Below are 20,228 nucleotides of genomic sequence, written 5' to 3' on the forward strand. Positions count from 1 at the left end.
ATAGATAATTGATGACGGGAAAGTAAAATAACCAAAATAACAGAAAGTTGGTTTGTGATGTTGCAGAGCTCTGTGTATGCGCACCTCCGCATTAATCATAATACCGAAATCGTAATATTACCAAGTGTAATAGGGCTAAATCAAATGATAGCCTCCACATTTTTGTTACCGAAGTAACATCCACATCCACCATCTAAACCCCTGTAGCCTAAAATATACATATTTAGATATACTCACATGCAGTATTATTGAAAAAGCACATAATTTTTTCCGAACTCACCACAATTAAATCGATTTGCTACATCTGCCGCGCAGTGTCATATTAAAGTGAACTTGGAATCGTAAAGCTTCAAAAGAGGGTCTGAGGACCTTCAGTAATTTTGAGAAAAGAGGCTGTTTTTCATAATATGTGTACTGTGTTTGAAAATCGATTCTCCATCATTGCTATAAAATACCGATACAGCTGCCAACCAGCTGCAGTGCAGAAGACCACATGCGTAATTACGCACGCTGAACCTTGGGTACCTTGATGCGCAACCAGCAAAATGCCCCCTCTGAATTGACTAACCGAATGTGTGAGGTTCTCTGAACAATATGGTAACTTGTGGTTCATTCAGGTTAGAAGTTGTCAATCAAAGCGCGTGTAGAAGAAGGGGGCGTGGTGTGTTCAAATACTCTCAAAAATTAAGAATGTAGCCTCTTTCAAATAATTCTGATGGCAAAGGTTTTGTTTGTGAAAGACTAAACTATGACCACCAGAAGGCGCCAGAGTAATGGCGGTTCAAATAGTACAGAGGCTGGTGGCTTTCATTTTATGAGTAAGGTACATATGTTTTAGCACTTGACATATAAGGATGTCACATTTGGAAATATCTGTTGTATGCAAAGTTCATATTTTGAGTGTACGACAAAGAGTTTTACAATATATCTGATGCTACACACAAATCATGAGGACTACTAGACAGACAGACAGACAGATAAACTTGTTGATATTTACAATAAGGTGCAAGTTGGTGATTGGATTGCAGTAAACAGAATGTTATCAGATTACAGAATACAGTAAAAATCTACTACTAATGTATATTAGTCAAGTTACATTACTTTTACTTGTATGCCACATTTAAATGTCAATTTCAATGTCAGTTTACCTAAAGTTCTTTGCACAAGTCTGTGGGTTTTCGGGTGTTTTAAAGTGGTCCTCTTAATTTTTTGTAAATAAAATAAAGGCCATTCTTACAGCCAATAGTGTTTGTTGACCCTTATTTATTAACATAGCACCAGCTTCATGTCACAGAGCAATTGGTTCCTGTAAAAGTAAATTAACCAGCTTTGTTTATAAAAGGTCATTGCCTGGATGAAAACTGGATGAAATATAGATGAAAACATTCACTCCATGTTTTTTTTTGTTTGTTTGTTGTTGGGTTTTTTTTAAAAAACAAATTTGAGTTGTAGAGTTGAAATCAAAACTATGATGGACCTGCTAGCTGTCTGAATACAAAACAGAGTCGCAAGCAACTAAGGAAATATTATTTTAATGCCACTGAATATTACAATTATTATTGTTATAGTCTATTATACATGGTACACATGTGGGCGTGCAAACCACATTTTTTCTTTTGTTTCCTTCTTCTTAGTTTGTGTGTACATCTATATTAAATGGCCACATTCTATGTTGCCGTGATTTCTTCTCATCAATAACTAATAAACAAATGCTACATTTCTAACAAAACATGCATTTCTGACAGTGCCATATGGGGGAATGAACAGCCTTGGCAGAGTACTGCGCTCTCTGAGTGCTTTTCTAGTTGGTTTATTAATTCTACTTGATAAATTGCATGTTTTGTTTCCTGTCCTCGTGTTTTGAATTGCAAAAATCTGGTGGTGCATTCGACGTAGCTCTAATTGGACCAATTGGATGGGTTCTTGAATGCATCTTAAGGGAATGGAGACTTTACCAGGATCCTTTGAAGGCAACACAATATTCGTGTGACAAGATTTTTTTTTTCTCGAGCCGAGAGAGAGAGAGAGAGAGAGAGAGAGAGAGAGAGAGAGAGATGCAGGCGTGACATCAGTCTGTCTGCTGTTGTATCCGGGAGGATGAACGTGTCTGAGTCCACGGTGTAACGTAAACGGGAGAGAGGCGATGCAACCGCTCCTGATGCTCTGCGCTTCTCCCTCTTCTTCTCCTTCCGCTCCTTCTTCTCCTGCTTCACTCCTATTCTTCACGCTTCCCAGGCCGTACGGGGACTGACGGAGCCCGGTCACACTCCCATACAGAGGAGGATTTACACAGAGAGCCGAGCCTGTCCCGGACCTCCATTGGCAAACATCAGCGGGTACGGGCCTGTTTATCTCCTCTCTCCGTTCACCTGTCGTTATTATACAGGCTCCATCCACAAAGGAGCAGACAGATGGCAGGAGGCGCCAGCTGGCCTGTTGTCTGCTTTCCTGCTCTTCTGGGAAGGTGATGGAGGTTAAGTCACCTTTTTTATTTTTGGATTGTTGCCTTTATCGCCTTTATTCAAGCTGCCGTGAGTCTTTAGAAGGGAAATAGATCGGTAAGTGACGGCAAACTGATGGAAGTGATGGAAAGCAGGGTGTTAAGAGGAGGGGTTTTAGTTCGCTTTTATTATTTACTACTACATCACTGATGCTGTGTGTGCGCGCGCGCGCGCGTGGCAGGTACAATATGTGTTGGTGCGTAAGGAGGGTGTGCGTGTGTGTGTGTGTGTGCGTGCTATATGTAGTGTTTGTTGTCTGTGCGGTGGAATCCCCTGTGTACAAACCCAGCCTGAGTGCGCTTTAAAAATGGCACAATAGGCTGTTTACGTCGACAAACTCTTCAGTTTCTTTGCCACAAAAAGGGCGAAATCCTGCATTTTACATTCATTTCTTATTCTTATTGCCGCGTTACACGTGAAGGCTGTTTATATCGCCCATTACGGTACTACATGATCTGAACAGAGAAGTAAACGCACAGACAGGGCAGGATAATAAGAGGAGATAGAGGCCATGTTTGAATCGTCCTGTAGCACAAATCAAGGCTTTCTGGCGCATTAACAATTCTGTGTAATATTTCCCAGCTTCTAGATGGTTCCAGGCTGCTTGGAGAGGATTTGGTGGGATGGTAGCTCAAAATGGCTCACAACGTAAAAAAAGAAGAAGTAGTGAGTCCATGTTATTCATAATTCAAGACCATTGTAGTTTGCTGAGTAATGAGTCATATTTGTAGCTTCCTGGGAAATGAGAGTTTACTCACATGGACCAGTATATCATCAGTGTAATGCTATGTGCCGAGATTAGGATGCACATCACATGTTCTTTGCTTATATAATTTGCTTTTTTTAAATCTATTCTTGCACTGCTTTGTACTTTCATACTTTTCTTTTGGAGCTGCTGTACCGGTGAACTTTCCCCACTGTGGGATCAATAAAGTTTGTCCTTATCCTCAACCTTATATAAAAGGCATCATATCCATTATTGTAGTGGTGGGTGACACTAACTGTACCATGTGGTTTTTACCTAGTTTGGCTTCAAACACAACTGGACTTATCTGACCTAGTTGCATGTGGATGTGTGAAGCCAAACTATGTTAAACCACATGGTATAGTTAGTGTCACCCCCCACTACAATAATGGATGTGATGCCTTTTATTTATGCATGTGATGTACATGTTGATGCTTGTCAGTAAGGAAGTGATAGGAGAAAGTATAATTATTTTGAATTTGACTTATAAATCCTAAAATGAGCCTACAGTAATAAAAAGCTTGCCAAAAAACAGACACGGATGTTGGATTTAAGAGCCATTATCATACCATACCATTAACTTCTTCTGACAAATGAAAAGATGAATTAATTTGCAATGAAATTCACCCCTGCTCAGTTCAAGCGAGTTTTACAGTCGAAAAGTCAGTGCATTCCAAAACGCCAGGTGGCACCAGTAGTAATAGTGGATCCCTACAGTTCAGAGGTTCTCCACATGTAGCTGCATCTGTCTGCTAGTCATTCAGTTAAAGAACAAGAAGTTATTTTTGTCTGGTGTTGTTGCGAGCATAATGGCCAAGTCACTATCTCTACACCTCTGTCCATGAACAGTTTCAGACTCAAACTCAAAGCAGCAAACCTCCATATTTATACGAGAGCTTACATATATATACTACAACCAGGGATAGGTGTTCGTAGGCTTGTTCCACACATGCACAGAAGTAGACATGATTACGACCTCTTGACAGCAGGAAGAGATGCTTTGATTGCTTACGTCTGTGGAGATTCTCAGTCATCTAGGTAATGCTAATCCTAGGTGTATCAGTAAAAAGCAACTGGATTTTTAAAAGATTTTCAAGACAATTTACCTCTCATCCAACGTAAAGGTTCGGTCCGGTCTAGGCAACAAAACCAGGCTCTCCTTGAGCCTGGTTCTGTTGGAGTGTTTTTTTCCTTTGTGGTACAGGAGAGGTTTTTTCTTCTTCCCACTGTCGACAAGTGCTTGCTCAAAGGGAATCCAAAAGAATATATATGTTACGTTTCCATCTTACTATGTGAAGTGCTATGAGTGAGCCTATGTTGTGAATTGATCCTAGAAAAATATAACTGACCTGAATTGAAAAGAGAAGTCTGATTGCTTTTTGGTTTATTGTGTTTGTCTGAACATGAAAAAGTCAAAAAAAAAGGGGGAAAGAATGTGTCCCACTTAACAAGCACAGTATGGAGGATGACAAATACATTGCAAATGTCATGCCAGAGACAAGTGTTTCAGTAGAACGCAATAGGACTCATCTCTTTGGTACCTGAATACGTACGGTCATTTAGGGGCTGCCTCAGTTTGAACTGACTGGTAGGAAGTTCCAGGTATTTGTTCTCACCCCTAAATGGCTCAGAGATCATTAGCAACCCAATACCTACATGCTTCAAGGTGTGAATGGTTGTGAAACTGCCTGGGGAAGGAGCTCAGAACTGCATTATAAGTATGTGATGAATGGTGTCATAGACCTCCTGTTTAGAGATGGCTGCTCCAGCTTACCATAGATGGTTTCCTTCACTCCTCTTTCAAACCATATATCTTGTCTGTCCAGTGTATGGAAATTACTGACCTCAAAGGAGTGTCCTTTAAGTTTTTTAGAATGTGACAAATGATGATGACAATCTCCATAACCACATATTCAAACAAGATAGTTTGTGTTTATGTATGTGTCATCAACATGAGACAACACAGCAGCAGCCCACCTGTTACCTCTTCAGTTGTAGGCGTCAAGGTGGGAGGCAATAACAGACAGAGGAGATTTAAAAGAAGACAAAAATAGTTGGAAGCTCTTATGTGAACTGTTGTTGTAGCTCTCATTTAAATCCATTTCAGTCTGTGGGCAATTAGCGTCGGAGTTTTATTGAGGATAAAGGAGTTTGATGAAGTCAAGATGGACACTTTTGGGGATGGTCTAGGTGCTAAGGTCAGGATAACAAAATGGGATACACAAGAGAGACAGCTGATGATGTAGCCAACTAAGCTAATGTTACACATTGAAAAAAACCTAGTAGATGGTTCATACTTGGGATGAATTGTTCTACTTACACAATAGCAAAGTATACAGTTTCACTGTTTAAATGTATACCACTACCTAATTTACAACTCTGACTCTTTTGTCCTACTGTCACTTTTAGTCCAAACTTAAATTAATTTAACTTGCATTACTGTTCCTGTTTTGACTCCTGAGAATCTCTTTCTCACTATTAGCGTTTCTGATTTGGCGTAGATTTTCACATTGTGCAGTAGCAAAAATTTGAAATAATTGAATTAATTTGAAATATCACCCAACACTACAGATGTGCTAGCATGGCCACCCCATCAGTTACATGATCATTCATCAGTCATAGTGGATCCTTCTAAAGCAGGCTTAAGGTTCGTAAAAATTATTATGAAGAGAAAATATAAGTTAAATTATTATCTTAAAAAAATGTCCTTTTTTAATATTCACAACAGTTTACATACCCACTTTTGGAAAACTTTCCTGCAGATGTGCACACAGTCTCCAGTTAAAGTGGTTTGGATAATCTGGATAAACAGTGACTGGTCTGACTTCTACACAGCAACATTATCCTGTTCTCAGATCTCTGGAAAATACACTGTAACCATGGGTAGAGTTCTGATGTGGCTGATTAGCAGAACCAATATTTCAGCCTATCTACATTATTGTTTTTTTGTTTGTTTGTTTTTAAAATTCCATCCATCCATACAGTATCTATAGACGCTTAATCATCATTAGGGTCGCGGGGGGCTGGACTGTATCCCAGCTGACTCAGGGTGAAGGCAGGGGACACCCTGGACAGATCACCAGTCTATCACAGGACTACACAGAAAGACCAACAGTTACACTCACAGTCACACCTACAGACAATTTGAAATCAGCAATTAACCAGTTCTTGGACTGTGGGAAGCTGGAGTACGTGGAGAAAACCCACGCATGCACAGGGAGAACATGCAAACTCCATGCAGAAAGATCCCAGGCCCAGGGATCTTGCAGCTGCAAAGTGACAGTACTATGCTGCACAGGGGCCCCTGTTTTTCAAATTTAAATTTCAAATTTTATTTTAAAATGTGCTTCTTTTTCTCTGATGCAGCCATCTCTCTCTATATGCACTCACAACAATGTCCCACCTTTAGCACTATATGATTTGTTAAACATAGCCTGTCAACACTGACAGGTAAATGCTGAAAAGTTCTCTATACTTAAACATATGTAAAACATGAATAAACAAAAACATTTCAACCAAGTTGGAGTTTGTTAATTTTGACACCAAGATTTTCATTTACACTACAAATGCATATCTGTTCCAGATATTAGTTATCGGTCTCTCTGATTACTAATAAATAGTAGGGTTAGCCATATAAAAAAGCCATATCGTATGACTGATTATTACAGCGGAAAGTTGTAACATACTAAAATAATTTATGTCTTAAAAACAAGCTACAGTCCAAATTATATTAAAGTTTTCCAATGTGGCTTTGGTATTTAAGTTTGGCAGTTTTTCTCAGCACTCTTTTCACTTCAGTGTCCTACAGGGAATTTGTGGAATTTGGGTGGAGAGCCTATACAGTGATCTCTAAGATTATCAGCCAAGTTATCTGCACCCACATGCTTTATTTTCTGAAATTCAATGGTTTAAAACTGCTGACTCATTTGTAACTTTTACATTTAAAAACTGCAATTCTGTATAAGTCAGGTTTGAAGCAGTTGTCATACTTGATGTTGCATAGCAACAAGCATGATGTAATTTTATATTGCAACATATCTTGTTCAACTGGGTTATTTCTGAAATTTTAGCACCTGACCGTAATAACTGAGTCACTAGTATCACCCAGTGCCCCTGTCTCTATTCCCATGAGTACAAATTTTACTGTCCCATTTTAGATTTCACACATCAGCGCAAAATCTTAGCTTCAGTGTAAAAGCCTTGAGTGTGACATGGCTGGTACCATATCGTTTCTGTCAACTGTTTGTGTCTCTTGTTGGCTGTCTTCTGAAGTGCAGTGAATGGTGCTTAATGGTGTGAGGAGAGAAGAAGCTTCCAGGGTCACACCTGTGTGCAAACAGGGTGTACTGTTCATAGACACAGGTGTACAGACCATGACTAGCTTCTTTGATATCCAAATAGACCTGGTGCATGCTACAGGTGCATTTCTTGTAAGTCTCCCTGCTTCCTGTACTGCTGCCTTCTTACTCTCTTTCCCCATTTTCTGCTTTGGTTCCACTTCCCAGACAGTAGGACTATTTAGGGGCAGACAGGACTGCAGGACACATACTCCATCACAGCACAGCAGCACACACATTCACACATAAACACACAAACACAGACACTCTTGTGTCACCATTAGTTATGACATACAACTAGCTGGATCTATAATCAAGAAAAGAAACTTCTTGATTAGTTAAGTTATGCATGGAGCGTACTGACTGAAGATGTAGGGGTATAAAGCAAGGCGACAAATGTGACAGGACATATGGTCAATATGGTGTTCCGTTAATCATCGCCAAAGTGTATGTCAAGCAAGAGAGCTCCTAAAAACAAATGGTCAGAGTTGTCGTATTGTCATTTAAGGTATGTTGATTGATTTGTGATGTCAATTCATGCACCGAGGAGCATGCAACAAAGCATCTTTTCCTTTCAGCTTTTCCCTTCAGGGGCTGCCACAGTGAATCATTTGCTTCAGTTTAACCCTATCCTCTGCATCCTTTTCTCTCACACCAACTAACTTCCACTACATCCATAAACCTCCACTTCGGTCTTCCTCTCGGCCTCCTGCTTGGCAGTTAAACACTCAGCATCCTTCTACCAATATATCCACTATCCCTCCTCAGTACATGTCCAAACCATCTCAGTCTGACCTATCTGACTTTATCTCCAAAACATCTAACATGCGCTGTCCCTCTGATGTACTCATTCCTGATTCCATCCATCCTGTTACCTCACAAAGAGAACCTCAATAGCTTTATCTCTGCTACCTCCAGCTCTGCCTTCTGTTTTTTCCTCAATGCCACTGTCTCTAAACCATGCAACGTCTCTGGTCTCAGCACCGCCTTCTACACCTTTCCATTTATTCTTGCTAAGAGTCTTTATATAACACATCATACCTGACATTTTTCTCCACCAACACGTTCAGTGAAGTCTGCACTACTCTCTCACTTCTGGTAATACTCTGCATCACTTCATCAAACTCCCTCCAAAAATTCTCCTTCTCTTCTGGCTCACATCCTACCTGTGGGGCGTAACCACTAGCATCACTGAACATCACATCTTCAATTTTTAGCTTCAGACTCGTCACCCTGTCTGACACTCTTTTTACCTCCAGAATATTCCTAACAAACTGCTCCTTCAAAATAACTCCTACTCCATTTCTCTTCCTATCCATGCCTTAATAAACAGCTTGAACCCTGCTCCTAAACTTCTAGCCTTGGACAGTGCATTAGTACTTTACAACAAGAAAATTTGCCATTTTTTCCAGCTGTTGCCGGATTTTTAGCTAGCCATGGTTTGTAAAGCAATGATGTCCCCATTCTTATCTTTAGCAGTGATAGGTTGATACCAGATTAGGTGGAGAATTATACCAGTCTCGAACCAACTTACAATTACTCCCAAAATATTCATAAACATATGTTAAATGCTTCGAACGCCATAGATGATATTTTTTAAAAAATGAATGGAGCCCAATGTAAGCATAGCATAAAAAAAGTGAAAGAAATAGAAAGAGCAGAGGGTGGATTTCATAGGGGGAGGGTACCGTTGATGACACTGGCTTTTAGGATTTGTACAGTTTAAAGTGTTGCATAATGTGGAGCGGACGTACTCTCTGGCTCCCTGTCATACTTTCAAATATAAAAATATACTCGAGTTTCTGTTTGTGGTTTGTTGTTTGATACTGTTACAGGTTTGATTACAAATATTTCTGCTCTTAGTGTTACATTTTAATTGGGTTTAATTGTATCTTACATCTTCTGTAAGACTTTCTGAACAAAATCAGTGTCTCAACTCCAGTGACTAAGAATACATGTGAGGACAGAAGTAGAAAATCTTTATTTAAACAAGTTAAAGAGAAGAAATAGTGTGATGAGTTTTGTCAGGAGTGCATAATTCACTGCAGAGGTCATTTGTCACTAGGAGTATATTTAGCTCTCTGTTCATTTGTTTCTAGAAGAGACAAATTTGACTCTTCCTGTCTGTCTGTCTTCTTTCTTTCTCTCCCTCACACTCCACACACACTCGCCCTTCCCCTGCAGTGGGCTGTTATAGAGATTGAATGCTTGGAGTGAAAGAGAAACCAGAAAAAGAAAAGAGGACAGAAGACATCCCCCCTGAAAAAACAGGATGCAAGGGGTAATGTTGAGCTATAATACCAAAACCACTGATAGTAGGTATTAGGGATTGACCAGTATCTTTTTTTTAGGGTCGATGCCAATATCAGCTTTTGGCAATCAGGAAAGGCTGATTACCAATATTTGGAACCGATATACATTTAATGTTATATAATAACAACATGTGATAACAGGGAACCTGCAGAGTCATTTATAAGTAGGCTTCTTCCTTGATAAGGCTTACTATTACAGAATTTATGCATATACACATTATATGGTATATATTAAGTGCATGTCATAGCGGTGAATTAGCCATTTATAATGAGGTTACTTCACCAATAATGATTACTTTAACTGAATGTGTACAACAGAAATAGGAGTGATAATGTCAGTGTCACATGAAGCCACAACATGAAAGCTACAATGCTCTCCTCTGTTTACTGTGAGATCAATTGATTGCGATTGATCACTTTGTCTCCTTCCTCTCTTATTTTTATTGCTCACTAAGGTCCACATCTTAAAGCCCTTTTAAGTATTGTTTTCCAGACATTTTGGGGTCATCCGTGGCTGCCTCCTAACTTTGCTGCTAGCTGTTAGCGTATTGTTTGCCACTGTGGACAGGGGTTAGCTTTCACACTCCACTACTTCGGGTTATATGTACATTAATGTGTCTTAATTTTAAAACAGTGTTTAGTTTTTTTTGTTAAAAAAAATACAAAAAACAACCATCCAGATGAATGTTATGGTCCACTCCTTATTTCTCCTTAGGCAAAAAGCCAGGTAGATGTTCAGAACACCATTGCCGAGTCATATGGGTAGTGTGAGCAGGGGCACCATTTTGCATAAATACCATTTCTGAATGTCTGTTAAACATTTTCCGTTCAGTCACAGGCCCCGATTTTCTCCTCCTGGTCAGAACTGGAAGTTGTACCTTTTCGACAATGTTGGTGGTATAATATTGTGCATTAACAGTGGTACCTTGAGGCACAATGTACAACTCTGAGACCTGAAGTGGATACTATAGGCACTGAACTTGACTTGCTCAGAAGATGGTACTTTTTCATAATCATCTGTATAGATACGGTCATTTTGGCTGTTGGGTGTCGATAATAAGTAGAGAAGACATTCATCAGACAAAATCCAGGTCTCCCAGTCTTTTGGAGTCAGAGTTATGTACTTTACTTCTTTGCAAAAGCCAATCTCTTTTCCTTTTGCAGTTTGGTGAGTTGTGGGGTACGTTGCCTCTTGTAAGCTTTCAACCCCAGTGTTTCTGTTGAATAATGATGCACAGTGCTCTTAGAAGCATCTTCTCCAAGATTTTTCAGCCTCTGACTGAGTCGGCGGCATGACTGGTATCTTTTACCCTTGGCCTTTCTCATCAGATCTTTGGCTCTTGCAGTTAGACCAGATGGACGTCTTGAGTGAGGCAAGTCTTTGAAGGATCCTCCTTTATTGTACCTTTTCCACCACTTCTGCACCCAGTTGATACTTCTGCCAAGGGATTGAGCTACCTGCTGACCAGTTTTTCCTGCATTTCAAAGGGGAATGGCCTTTGTACGAATCTGAGACTCTGAAAGAGTAGCTTTTCCACCCTTACTCTTGGCAATGGGAACAACGCTCCAAATTTTGGTTGTGAGTGTAACGCATTTTGGTCAAGCAAGAAATTTATATACTGGAACCTGACAGTTTGACCAGACAAACAACCAAACAGTACCTCACTGACCAGGTGGAACCCATTTTGATGACAAACGATTAAACATGTTGTCCAGTGGGGACAATGAACATTTGGGACACATATGGGACACACACACACACACACACACACACACACACACATATATATACACACACATATATACACACATACATATATAAGAATTCAACAGAACAAAGAAAATGAGATCTATTATGTAATAAATCTGAATTATTTTTTATAATGCTGATGTGTGTGATGTATTGCTGATAATCCAGTGTGGTGTTCAGGATTTGTTGAATTCCGTTACATTACTGTTTGAGTTCTTTATGGAGATACACGTCTTTGTGGTATGCACAGTGGTGCTGTATTCTAATGCTGTGATACAGAGTGTTATGTTGCTGTTATCTGCTATTTGCAGCGTTGTGTAACACTGTGTGCATGTGAGTGTGTTTAGCCTGAGCACTGTTGTTCCTACAACAGACCCTCCAGCCACTCCACTCTGCTCCTATGGACTGTATTCCCTTTATCTATTTCTCTCCATTATTCTCTCCTTCCTTTGTCTTCCTTTGTTAGACAGCTTTTCTTTGTTTCATCCCTCGCTCTCTCTCTCCCTCTCTCTCTCACTCTCTCTCTCCCTCCCTCCCTCCCTCCTTCCTTCCCTCCTTCCTTCCCTCCTCCACCCCCAGGATGTGGCTGTGGGTTGATTAGAAAATGCGTGGCACAGAACAGGCAATCCATCACCCTGCCAAAGCCATTACTTTTGCGCATGCGCTTACTGACACATATAACCAAACACACACACATGCACTACACACCCTCCTCTTCATACTCCTCTTCCTCATTTTCCTCCTCCTTTCATCATCCACCCAGATACATTCAAGTTGTGCTGTGTTTTTTTCTGGGAGACCAGCAGCATCTCACATGTCCCCCTTCTTTCATTTGCTTCCTTCACCTCTCTCTGCCCTTCAAACCCACTCCTCCGCCTCCTCTGACTTCCACCTCCCACGCTCCTCCTCTTCTTTTTTCTCCTCTACATTCACTCATATATCCATGGCAGTCATGCCTCTTTTGCTTTTCTAGATTATTCTCATGGTAATTCTGCTCAGTTGTATCATTTACAGTGCACAGAGGAGAAACCTACAAAGGAAGACATTTCAAATCCCCTCCCTCCTGATAGTTAGCTGGATAGCTGGATGAACCAATAAGCATTCTTTGTGCACAGGTGGTACAATGCTTACAGAGCTGTTTTATGTGTATCTTCAATGTACCATCATTACAGTCTTAGAAGTACTATTACTTGAATCAACATGTTCACAACCCACACTTTACTGTCAGCCTACAGAGTGGCAAGAGTTTATTTTTATAGTTTTAATCATCTGAACTGTGTTTGAGGGAATTGCTGTATTGGCACAAATATAGAATGACCCTGATGATAAGAAAAAATGATGAGCAGATTAGTCCATAATAAAAGTAACTGACAGTTTGAATAAAAAGTTAATACTGCATGCTAAATTTCAGAAATAAATGTTGTTCTATATTCAATCCCATATAGTATGCTTTTTTCAGTTTAGCATGGTATGGTGGAACTAATACTACTAGTCAGGGGTGGGAATCACTAAAACGTTACCTAAATTCTTTCTTGTATCTGCCAGATATGATGTAAATATGACCCAGAGTCCTAAGCTAAATAAAGTATTATATAATTTTCTCAAAATATTGACTGCTTTGTGTAAAGGGTGCTATACACAAACTTCATGATATTCAGGTTCACTATAGAATATCATCCAATCACTTAGGACTTTTAAACATTATCACTTAAGCACTGCATGTCAAGTATACTAATGCTGTTAATTGTACATTTCACAAAATATTGTTGCATGCATGACAGGCTTTTGCCTTTCACTGTTTATTAAAGAGTATTTTTTTCTGTAATGCAGTTGAAATCTTTTATACGAAGGCTAATTTCATGTCCATCTATTTATGTCCGTTGCACCAAATTCTTTGTCACAATAGTTATCTCAGACCACAGAATGTAGACGATATCAGTGGACGCATGGATGGACACAGCCTCTGAGTCTATAAAATGAAAGTAACTCGTAAGTGCCTCAAACCTGCATTCTGTCCAGCAGGAGGCGCCTCCCATGGTTAGAAGCCTATGAGAAAGAAGCTGTACTTCTCATTTGAGCTGTTACCTGAGTAAACATTTTCCTGTCGAGTTTATAGTTTCACTCACCACTTTCAAGAATTTTTGAATGCTGCAAGGTATTTACTTTGGTAATTCGTGTCCTATTTAGAGTAAAATAGAAAATAAAGGAGGGTATGTTTTAAGGCAGGACTGACTTTTGATTGAGCAGTTGCTATTGTATTACTATGGGTAGTGTCCTTGTTCTGTCTTCTCTAGTCATGTCCACGAAGGTATTGACAGGACAGGACACAGGTATTTTTTTCTTTTTTTGTCCCTATTTTTGCTATTCTGCTCTGTTATGTAAAACTATGCAGTTTGCAGCTTTTAAAGTTGGTCAAAGCAGGGCATTAGTATTGGCTCAGGAATCAGTACTGGAGAATATAAAGATGCATAACACCAAAGTGTTTTTTGAAGATTAGATTTCCTTATGGCTGCACAGTGGTTTGGTGGTTAGCACTGTTGCCTCATAGTTAGAAGCTCTCCAGTTTGCATCTCAGTCGGGTCCTGGGATCTTTCTGCATTGAGTTTGCATGTTCTCCCTGTGCATATGTGGGTTTTCTCTGGGTTCTCCAACTTCCTCCCACAGTCCAAAAACTTGCTGAGATGAATTGGTGATTCTAAATTGTCCACAGGTGTGAATGTGAGTGTGATTGTTTGTCTCTATATGTAGCCCTGTGATAGAGTGGTGACTTGTCCAGGGTGTCCCCTGCCTTCACCCTAAGTCAGCAGGGATAGACTCCAGCCCCCCACGACCCTAATGAGGATTATGTGGTGTATAGATGATGGATGGCTGGATTTCATTATGAACATTGTTGAGGTTGCAGTATAGATTCGACTATCATGGGATATGCTTCTTAACAAAAAAACCTTTGTCAGGGCAGAGAGGCTCCTGGAAGTTCTCTACAGCCAACCCAGCTTTCTTCTACTCAGAGAAAGCCCTACCTCCAATTTCTTCTTCCTTCTGTTTGTCTTTCTGTCTTTCTTCTGCCCTCATTTGCTTGTCTGCCTCTGCATCGCAGGGCTCAGTATTCAGCCAGGGCAACAGGGCAATCAAATGGCATACTGCCATCCGTCATCTGATCATGAGGAAGTATTCTCCTCATCGGGTCCATCAGATGGCCAAAATTCAATCACACCTTATAGTGACCATGCAGTTCATTCATGGATGGTGTTGTCCTCATTGGTTTGTTTTGCATGGATGCCTGTTTAAAAGGACTTCCCTTTCTGCTTACGTATGATCATCAAACAGGAAAGAAGAGGAGAGCATCCAAACTTGGGATAGTGCTTTCACATTATTACATTTATGTTCCCAGGATGATTATCTAATCTGCCCAAAGGGAGAACAAAGCTTGTAGGGCTTTGTCATGCTGTTGCACCGCTCACTTTCCACTGTGTAGGTGGTCTCGCCCACTTTTGATTAATAATAGGCTTGAGCATTAAGAATTGGCTTAGAACCAGCGTGCAGACACAGGGACTGAGCTCTGTTTGACTTGTTTACAACGAATGTCAACATATCCAAATGACTCATACTGTGTGTGGTAGAAATGATCCCACTCTTTTTATCATAATATTCATATTTCCTCTACTGTCTTTCCAGTTAATTAAATGCTTGGCAATGGACATTTTATTGGTGTATTATGGATTTGTGTTATCAGAAAATTGTACGTTGAGTCCACTGTGTTTTAACGCCAGGCCCTTAGTTTGACTTGACAGGGCTGTAATTGAAAGCTTTGAAATGTCATTGTAGTAAAGCTCTTGTATAAATGAAAGGCAATGATAGTGAACCTGCTCTATGTCTCTGTTTGGTGGCTTCTGCACAGGGAAAGGTTACCTGTCTCTTGGACTTCGTTAAGAATCTCATATACAAGAGTTGGTCAGCTGATGGTTATCTGGTTGTTAACTGTGACTGCCTATGATGGGGACATGCGCCATGTTTCCAGCAGTTCTTCTTCCTGGACTCTATATCACTTGCCAGAAATCATAAAGTGTAATTCATCACCATGAGTAAAATGGCGGGATGCAACACATGCTTCATAAAGCATTAACAGGGTCCGCAGATGCAGGTATCAGTTTATTTTCCTTTCTGGAAAACGCTGGATAGTTGTGCTCATTCAGTCCTTTTACAGCTGTTCTGTAATTGGTCAGCAAACAGAAAGCACTTCAGTCACTTAAGAAGGATGACTGTTACCACAAGAGCCACCGTCACAAAGACTAAAGTTGGCCACTCATTCCACACAGTGGTAATAGCATATATTCAGCCTATTACTCCTGAATTAGATTTGATGGCTATTTTTGGCAGGGTGGGATACAAAAGCGGTAAATGAGTGAATTTGTTGTCAAGTCTGACCAATATGTCAGCAAGGCCAATTTTAGCATTTGATCCAGACCACGAATTGCATATAAAAAAATTGGTGAAGAATTAGTTTGAATAGTAGCCTTCTCATTTTTACATTTCATCAGTTTATTACATCAGTCAAATTTACAGCCAAAATACAAAATTTAACTGTTGTTCTCAGGTCAGGTGTCTTCCCATCTTTACGTGGTATCATTCTGATATTTTAAAAGATGCCATATAGACTGATTATTTCAGATTCAAGAAAATTAAAATTGAGAGTCTGTCAACAAAAGAGTCTAGTATTAACTGCATTCGTGCATTCTGGGTACATAGGACTCAAGTGTGTACCGACAGCTAATGATGGTGCTGTCATGAGGATGTCAAAGATGCCACATAGCACCAAACACAACTCAAGGCCTCAAAATTTCACACCGAAACATGGATGTCATGTTGTCATTTGGATCTTGTTGGTTCTAAATATGTATTGATGTGTATCACAGTATTTAGGTATTTACGACTAAATATTTTATACATTTCAATATTCAAGAAGATTGACCACAAACTAAATCTTCAACTTAAAATCCATCTTGGTGTCTTTTTCAGAGCTTTCAACATTGCATACTACCACAGAGGACTTTGTACACAGATGAAGACTATGTCTTCTGATTATAAATTCTGATTTCCATTTACACTACCATTCAAAAGTTTAGGGTCAACTAGAAATGTCCTTATTTTGAAAGAAAAGCAGTTTTTTCAATGAAGATAACATTAAATGAATCAGAAATACAATCTAGACATTCTTCATGTGGTAAATGATTATTCTAGCTGGAAACAGATGATTTTTAATGGAATATCTCCATAGGGGTACAGAGGAACATTTCCAGCAACCATCACTCCTGTATTCTAATGCTACATTGTGTTAGCTAATGGTGTTGAAAGGCTAATTGATGCTTAGAAAACCCTTGTGCAGTTATGTTAGCACATGGATAAAAGTGAGAATTTTCATGGAAAACATGAAATTGTCTGGGTGACCCCAAACTTTTAACGGTAGTGTATGCTCAATATATTGTCTATAGATTCTTTAGTGAACATAAAATTGTCAGTACATTTTACACCAAATATTTAACCTCATCAGTTCCACAAAGTACTTCAAAATGTTTCACATTCACCCATTAACTTACACACCAATGGAGCTGGAGTTGCCATGCATGTGGAGCAGCATGTGTTTCCATTTTCTCTCACCGCTATAATATGAGGCATTTCCTACATACCCAGGATATGGGTTTTGTTATCTCTCTTCACTAAACCAAACAATGGCAGTTGCACTAAGTTGTCATACAACATTGATTATCAACTCATCAAGTCAACCCAGGTTTTTGGAATCTGACTACGAGCGCATTGACATAAAATGGGCTGTGTTAGGACAAAACAACCAAGGTTTATATCCAGTCATAGACTATCATAAACATAGACATATTTCACGCTGTATATAGAACAAATGCTAAACTGAAACCAGTTTGACAAACTGAAAAACATGGCACGGCCTAAAAGATGCACAGGTGCTGCAGCCAAAGCAGGAAGGGAAGCTGGCAAACACTTGCCAACTATGTGAAATCCTGAGGTGATAGACATACCAGTACCACTGGCCTGTCATTAATGCATGCAGGCCTCAGAATATGTATTATCCAGAAGACTGGGCTAGATATGTGCAGGGTCCATGCTTGTGTTGATCAAACAATTGAACACACAGAAAGGTGTTTGCCAAGTGTTAGTTTGGGAGCTTTTTAACTTACAGGGGTCACATAGTTACTAAGGATCACACACCAAGGTCATGTGTACTTCTTTCAGGTATAATCCAATGTGTAATATTTTGTAATGTCCTAATCAGTAACACAAGATTTTCTGACTCTTTCTTTCCTTGATCCCCCTAACCTCCCCTCCCTAGCAGTGAGCCCCAGCTGTGGCCGGTGGGCATGGTTTTGGAGGGTAGCTCAGAGGCGCTGTGTCCCCCCCCATCTCTGGAGCTGCGCCCATCCTGCAACAAGAGCCAGCCCTCGCCTCCTCTGGGCTCAAGCTCACAACCCCACGACGGAGTCTTCCCAGAGGACAAGGAGCCTGTCAAGTACGGCGAGCTCATCGTCTTAGGGTAAGATGCCAAGTGCTGTCTCTGCTTATGTACATTGTCTTTACATGTTTGCCTAAGGCTGAGTACGAGGCTTATATCCAGTCATAGACTGGACACAAGACATGAGACACGAGGGACACAAGATATGGGTCACTCAAATCCAGTAGAGTAAGAACCTGTTGTCTTGCGATGATTTCAACTTTGTGATTCTGTAAGTGGTCCATCTTCAAATCTGGCCTTTATTTTAAAATTTCATTTTTGCATGTAAGCTTTGAATCAGGTCCAAAATTTTGGACGCCAAAGACCTGCACTTTATGTGTGGCTTTTATGTTCATTTTGTGCTTTCATGGGGATTTTTTTTCTTGTAGTTGGAATGTTTAAACAAATTAGTGATTAATCAAAGAAAATATAATGTGTCATAACATGGGGCAGATTTTGTACTATTAATACTAGCTATTTCCAGTCTTTAGCGGAGCTAATCTGGTCGTATGTTTGTATACACCCAGTGGTATCAGTCAAGTAAATAAGAAGATTTACAAAATATTATTCTTGCTTACTGTTACGGGGGGAAGCCAGAGAACCCAAGCGCAGACTCACAGAAACTGACAGACAAATGAATAACTGAAAGAGATTTATTTCACCGAATAACTAACAAATACAGGAACACAGAACTGAACTGGGGGGGAAAGAACCAAACCAAAACTACTAAACTCTACCAGCAAACTCTATGAATATAAAAACGGAAATCTACAAACTGAACCGACTTAACAAAACTAAGCTAAAGAGGGATACTCACGAAATGGGGAAACTGATAACCGAGGGGAAAACAGGCTGGGGAAAATCCATGAACTGACAACGGAACACAACCGAGTCCAAGAGGGGGGAAATCCAGGAGGGGAAAAGCAGCAGAGTCCATGGGGCTGAGGCAGTCTGGAAATTGCAGGCTTGGTGGGGAACAGTATCTACGAGGGTAACAGGATCAATGGTCCGACGGGGAATGAGTGACTGAGCAGAGTTTAAATAGTGAGCAGGTGATATTGAGGGCAGGTGAGCTGATTACTGCAACGTGATTCACCTGCAATAATCAGCTGAGTGCAGGCAGGTGAGCAGGGAGAGCAAGACACAGGGATGAGAGACAAGAGGGAGAGAGATGACATAGAGGGAGCCAAAGGGACAGGTCAAAATAGATTGCAGAAAATCAAGGAGGAAGAAAGAAAGAGGGAGAAAGAGGGAGAAGGAACAGGAGCAGGAGCGGAATCGTAACACTTTCTTTGGCCTTTTACAGTTGTTTACTAAAACAAATAAAGCTTGAAAAAATACCGTTTGTTGGAATCTTACGTGGAAAACAATGTGTCTGCACAGACAACAGAAAAGATAAGAAACTATTGATTCTCTGTGTGTGCTTTTATTAAGTAAGGAAGTTTTGTACCAGTGATAGTGGTATCTTATGATGGCTTTAAAGGATGTGGATGTCTGAGTGGCAAAGTAGAGAATTCAAAACAAAAAAAAGCAAAAAAAAACACTCCACCCTCCAGCGACACTATCTATATTTAGATTGATGACTGTTAAAGATTTTAAATAGATTTGAAGATGGTATAGTTTCTTAGTTGACATACATCACTACCTTTAATATCAATGTGAAGGGTATTTTATCACATAGCCCACAAATAGCAGTTTCCACGGTTGGGCATGCAAACAGACCTATAGCTTTAAGTAATCAAGAAATAAAAGTTGTCTAGAAATGCTAGTGACTAATGAAGGGGTTGATTCCCCTTTTGCAAAGTCTGCCTTTTTGAAAAAAAATCAGATTAATAAACCATATTAGGTTAGGTTAGGTTTATTTATTATTTTAATATCTATCTAGCACTATTTACTACTATGAAAGAGTCATCAGGTTCATTCAGATTTTTAAAAACTTCTGATGCCCAATTTGGGTTGTCTAATTGATCACCTAGTGTATAATTCTGTTCCCAAAATGTTGCAAACTTATTAAAAAAAAAAAAAGGCAAACACCACGCGAGTGTCACCTCCTAGCACCTTCTATT

At 39.9% G+C, this 20,228-nt stretch overlaps 1 protein-coding gene across 3 annotated transcripts in view; it reads left to right on the forward strand.

Moving 5' to 3' along the window:
• Positions 1-2,045: 2,045 nt before the first annotated feature.
• Positions 2,046-20,228, forward strand: part of peli3 (pellino E3 ubiquitin protein ligase family member 3) — a 34,919-nt gene continuing 16,736 nt past the window's right edge. Inside the window, exons 1-2 of one of the 3 annotated variants that reach the window (XM_023283335.3) lie at positions 2,046-2,336; positions 18,004-18,204. In XM_023283335.3, coding sequence (XP_023139103.1) covers positions 18,032-18,204 — 173 coding nt within the window. In that variant the 5' untranslated portion in view covers positions 2,046-2,336; positions 18,004-18,031. Of the gene's footprint in view, positions 2,337-2,417; positions 2,559-18,003; positions 18,205-20,228 lie in introns of those variants that run through there. The other 2 variants (XM_023283336.3, XM_055007496.1) reach the window with 2 other exon arrangements.

Source organism: Amphiprion ocellaris, chromosome 23, assembly GCF_022539595.1.
Source record: "Amphiprion ocellaris isolate individual 3 ecotype Okinawa chromosome 23, ASM2253959v1, whole genome shotgun sequence".
In the NCBI taxonomy this organism is placed as follows: domain Eukaryota; kingdom Metazoa; phylum Chordata; class Actinopteri; family Pomacentridae; genus Amphiprion; species Amphiprion ocellaris.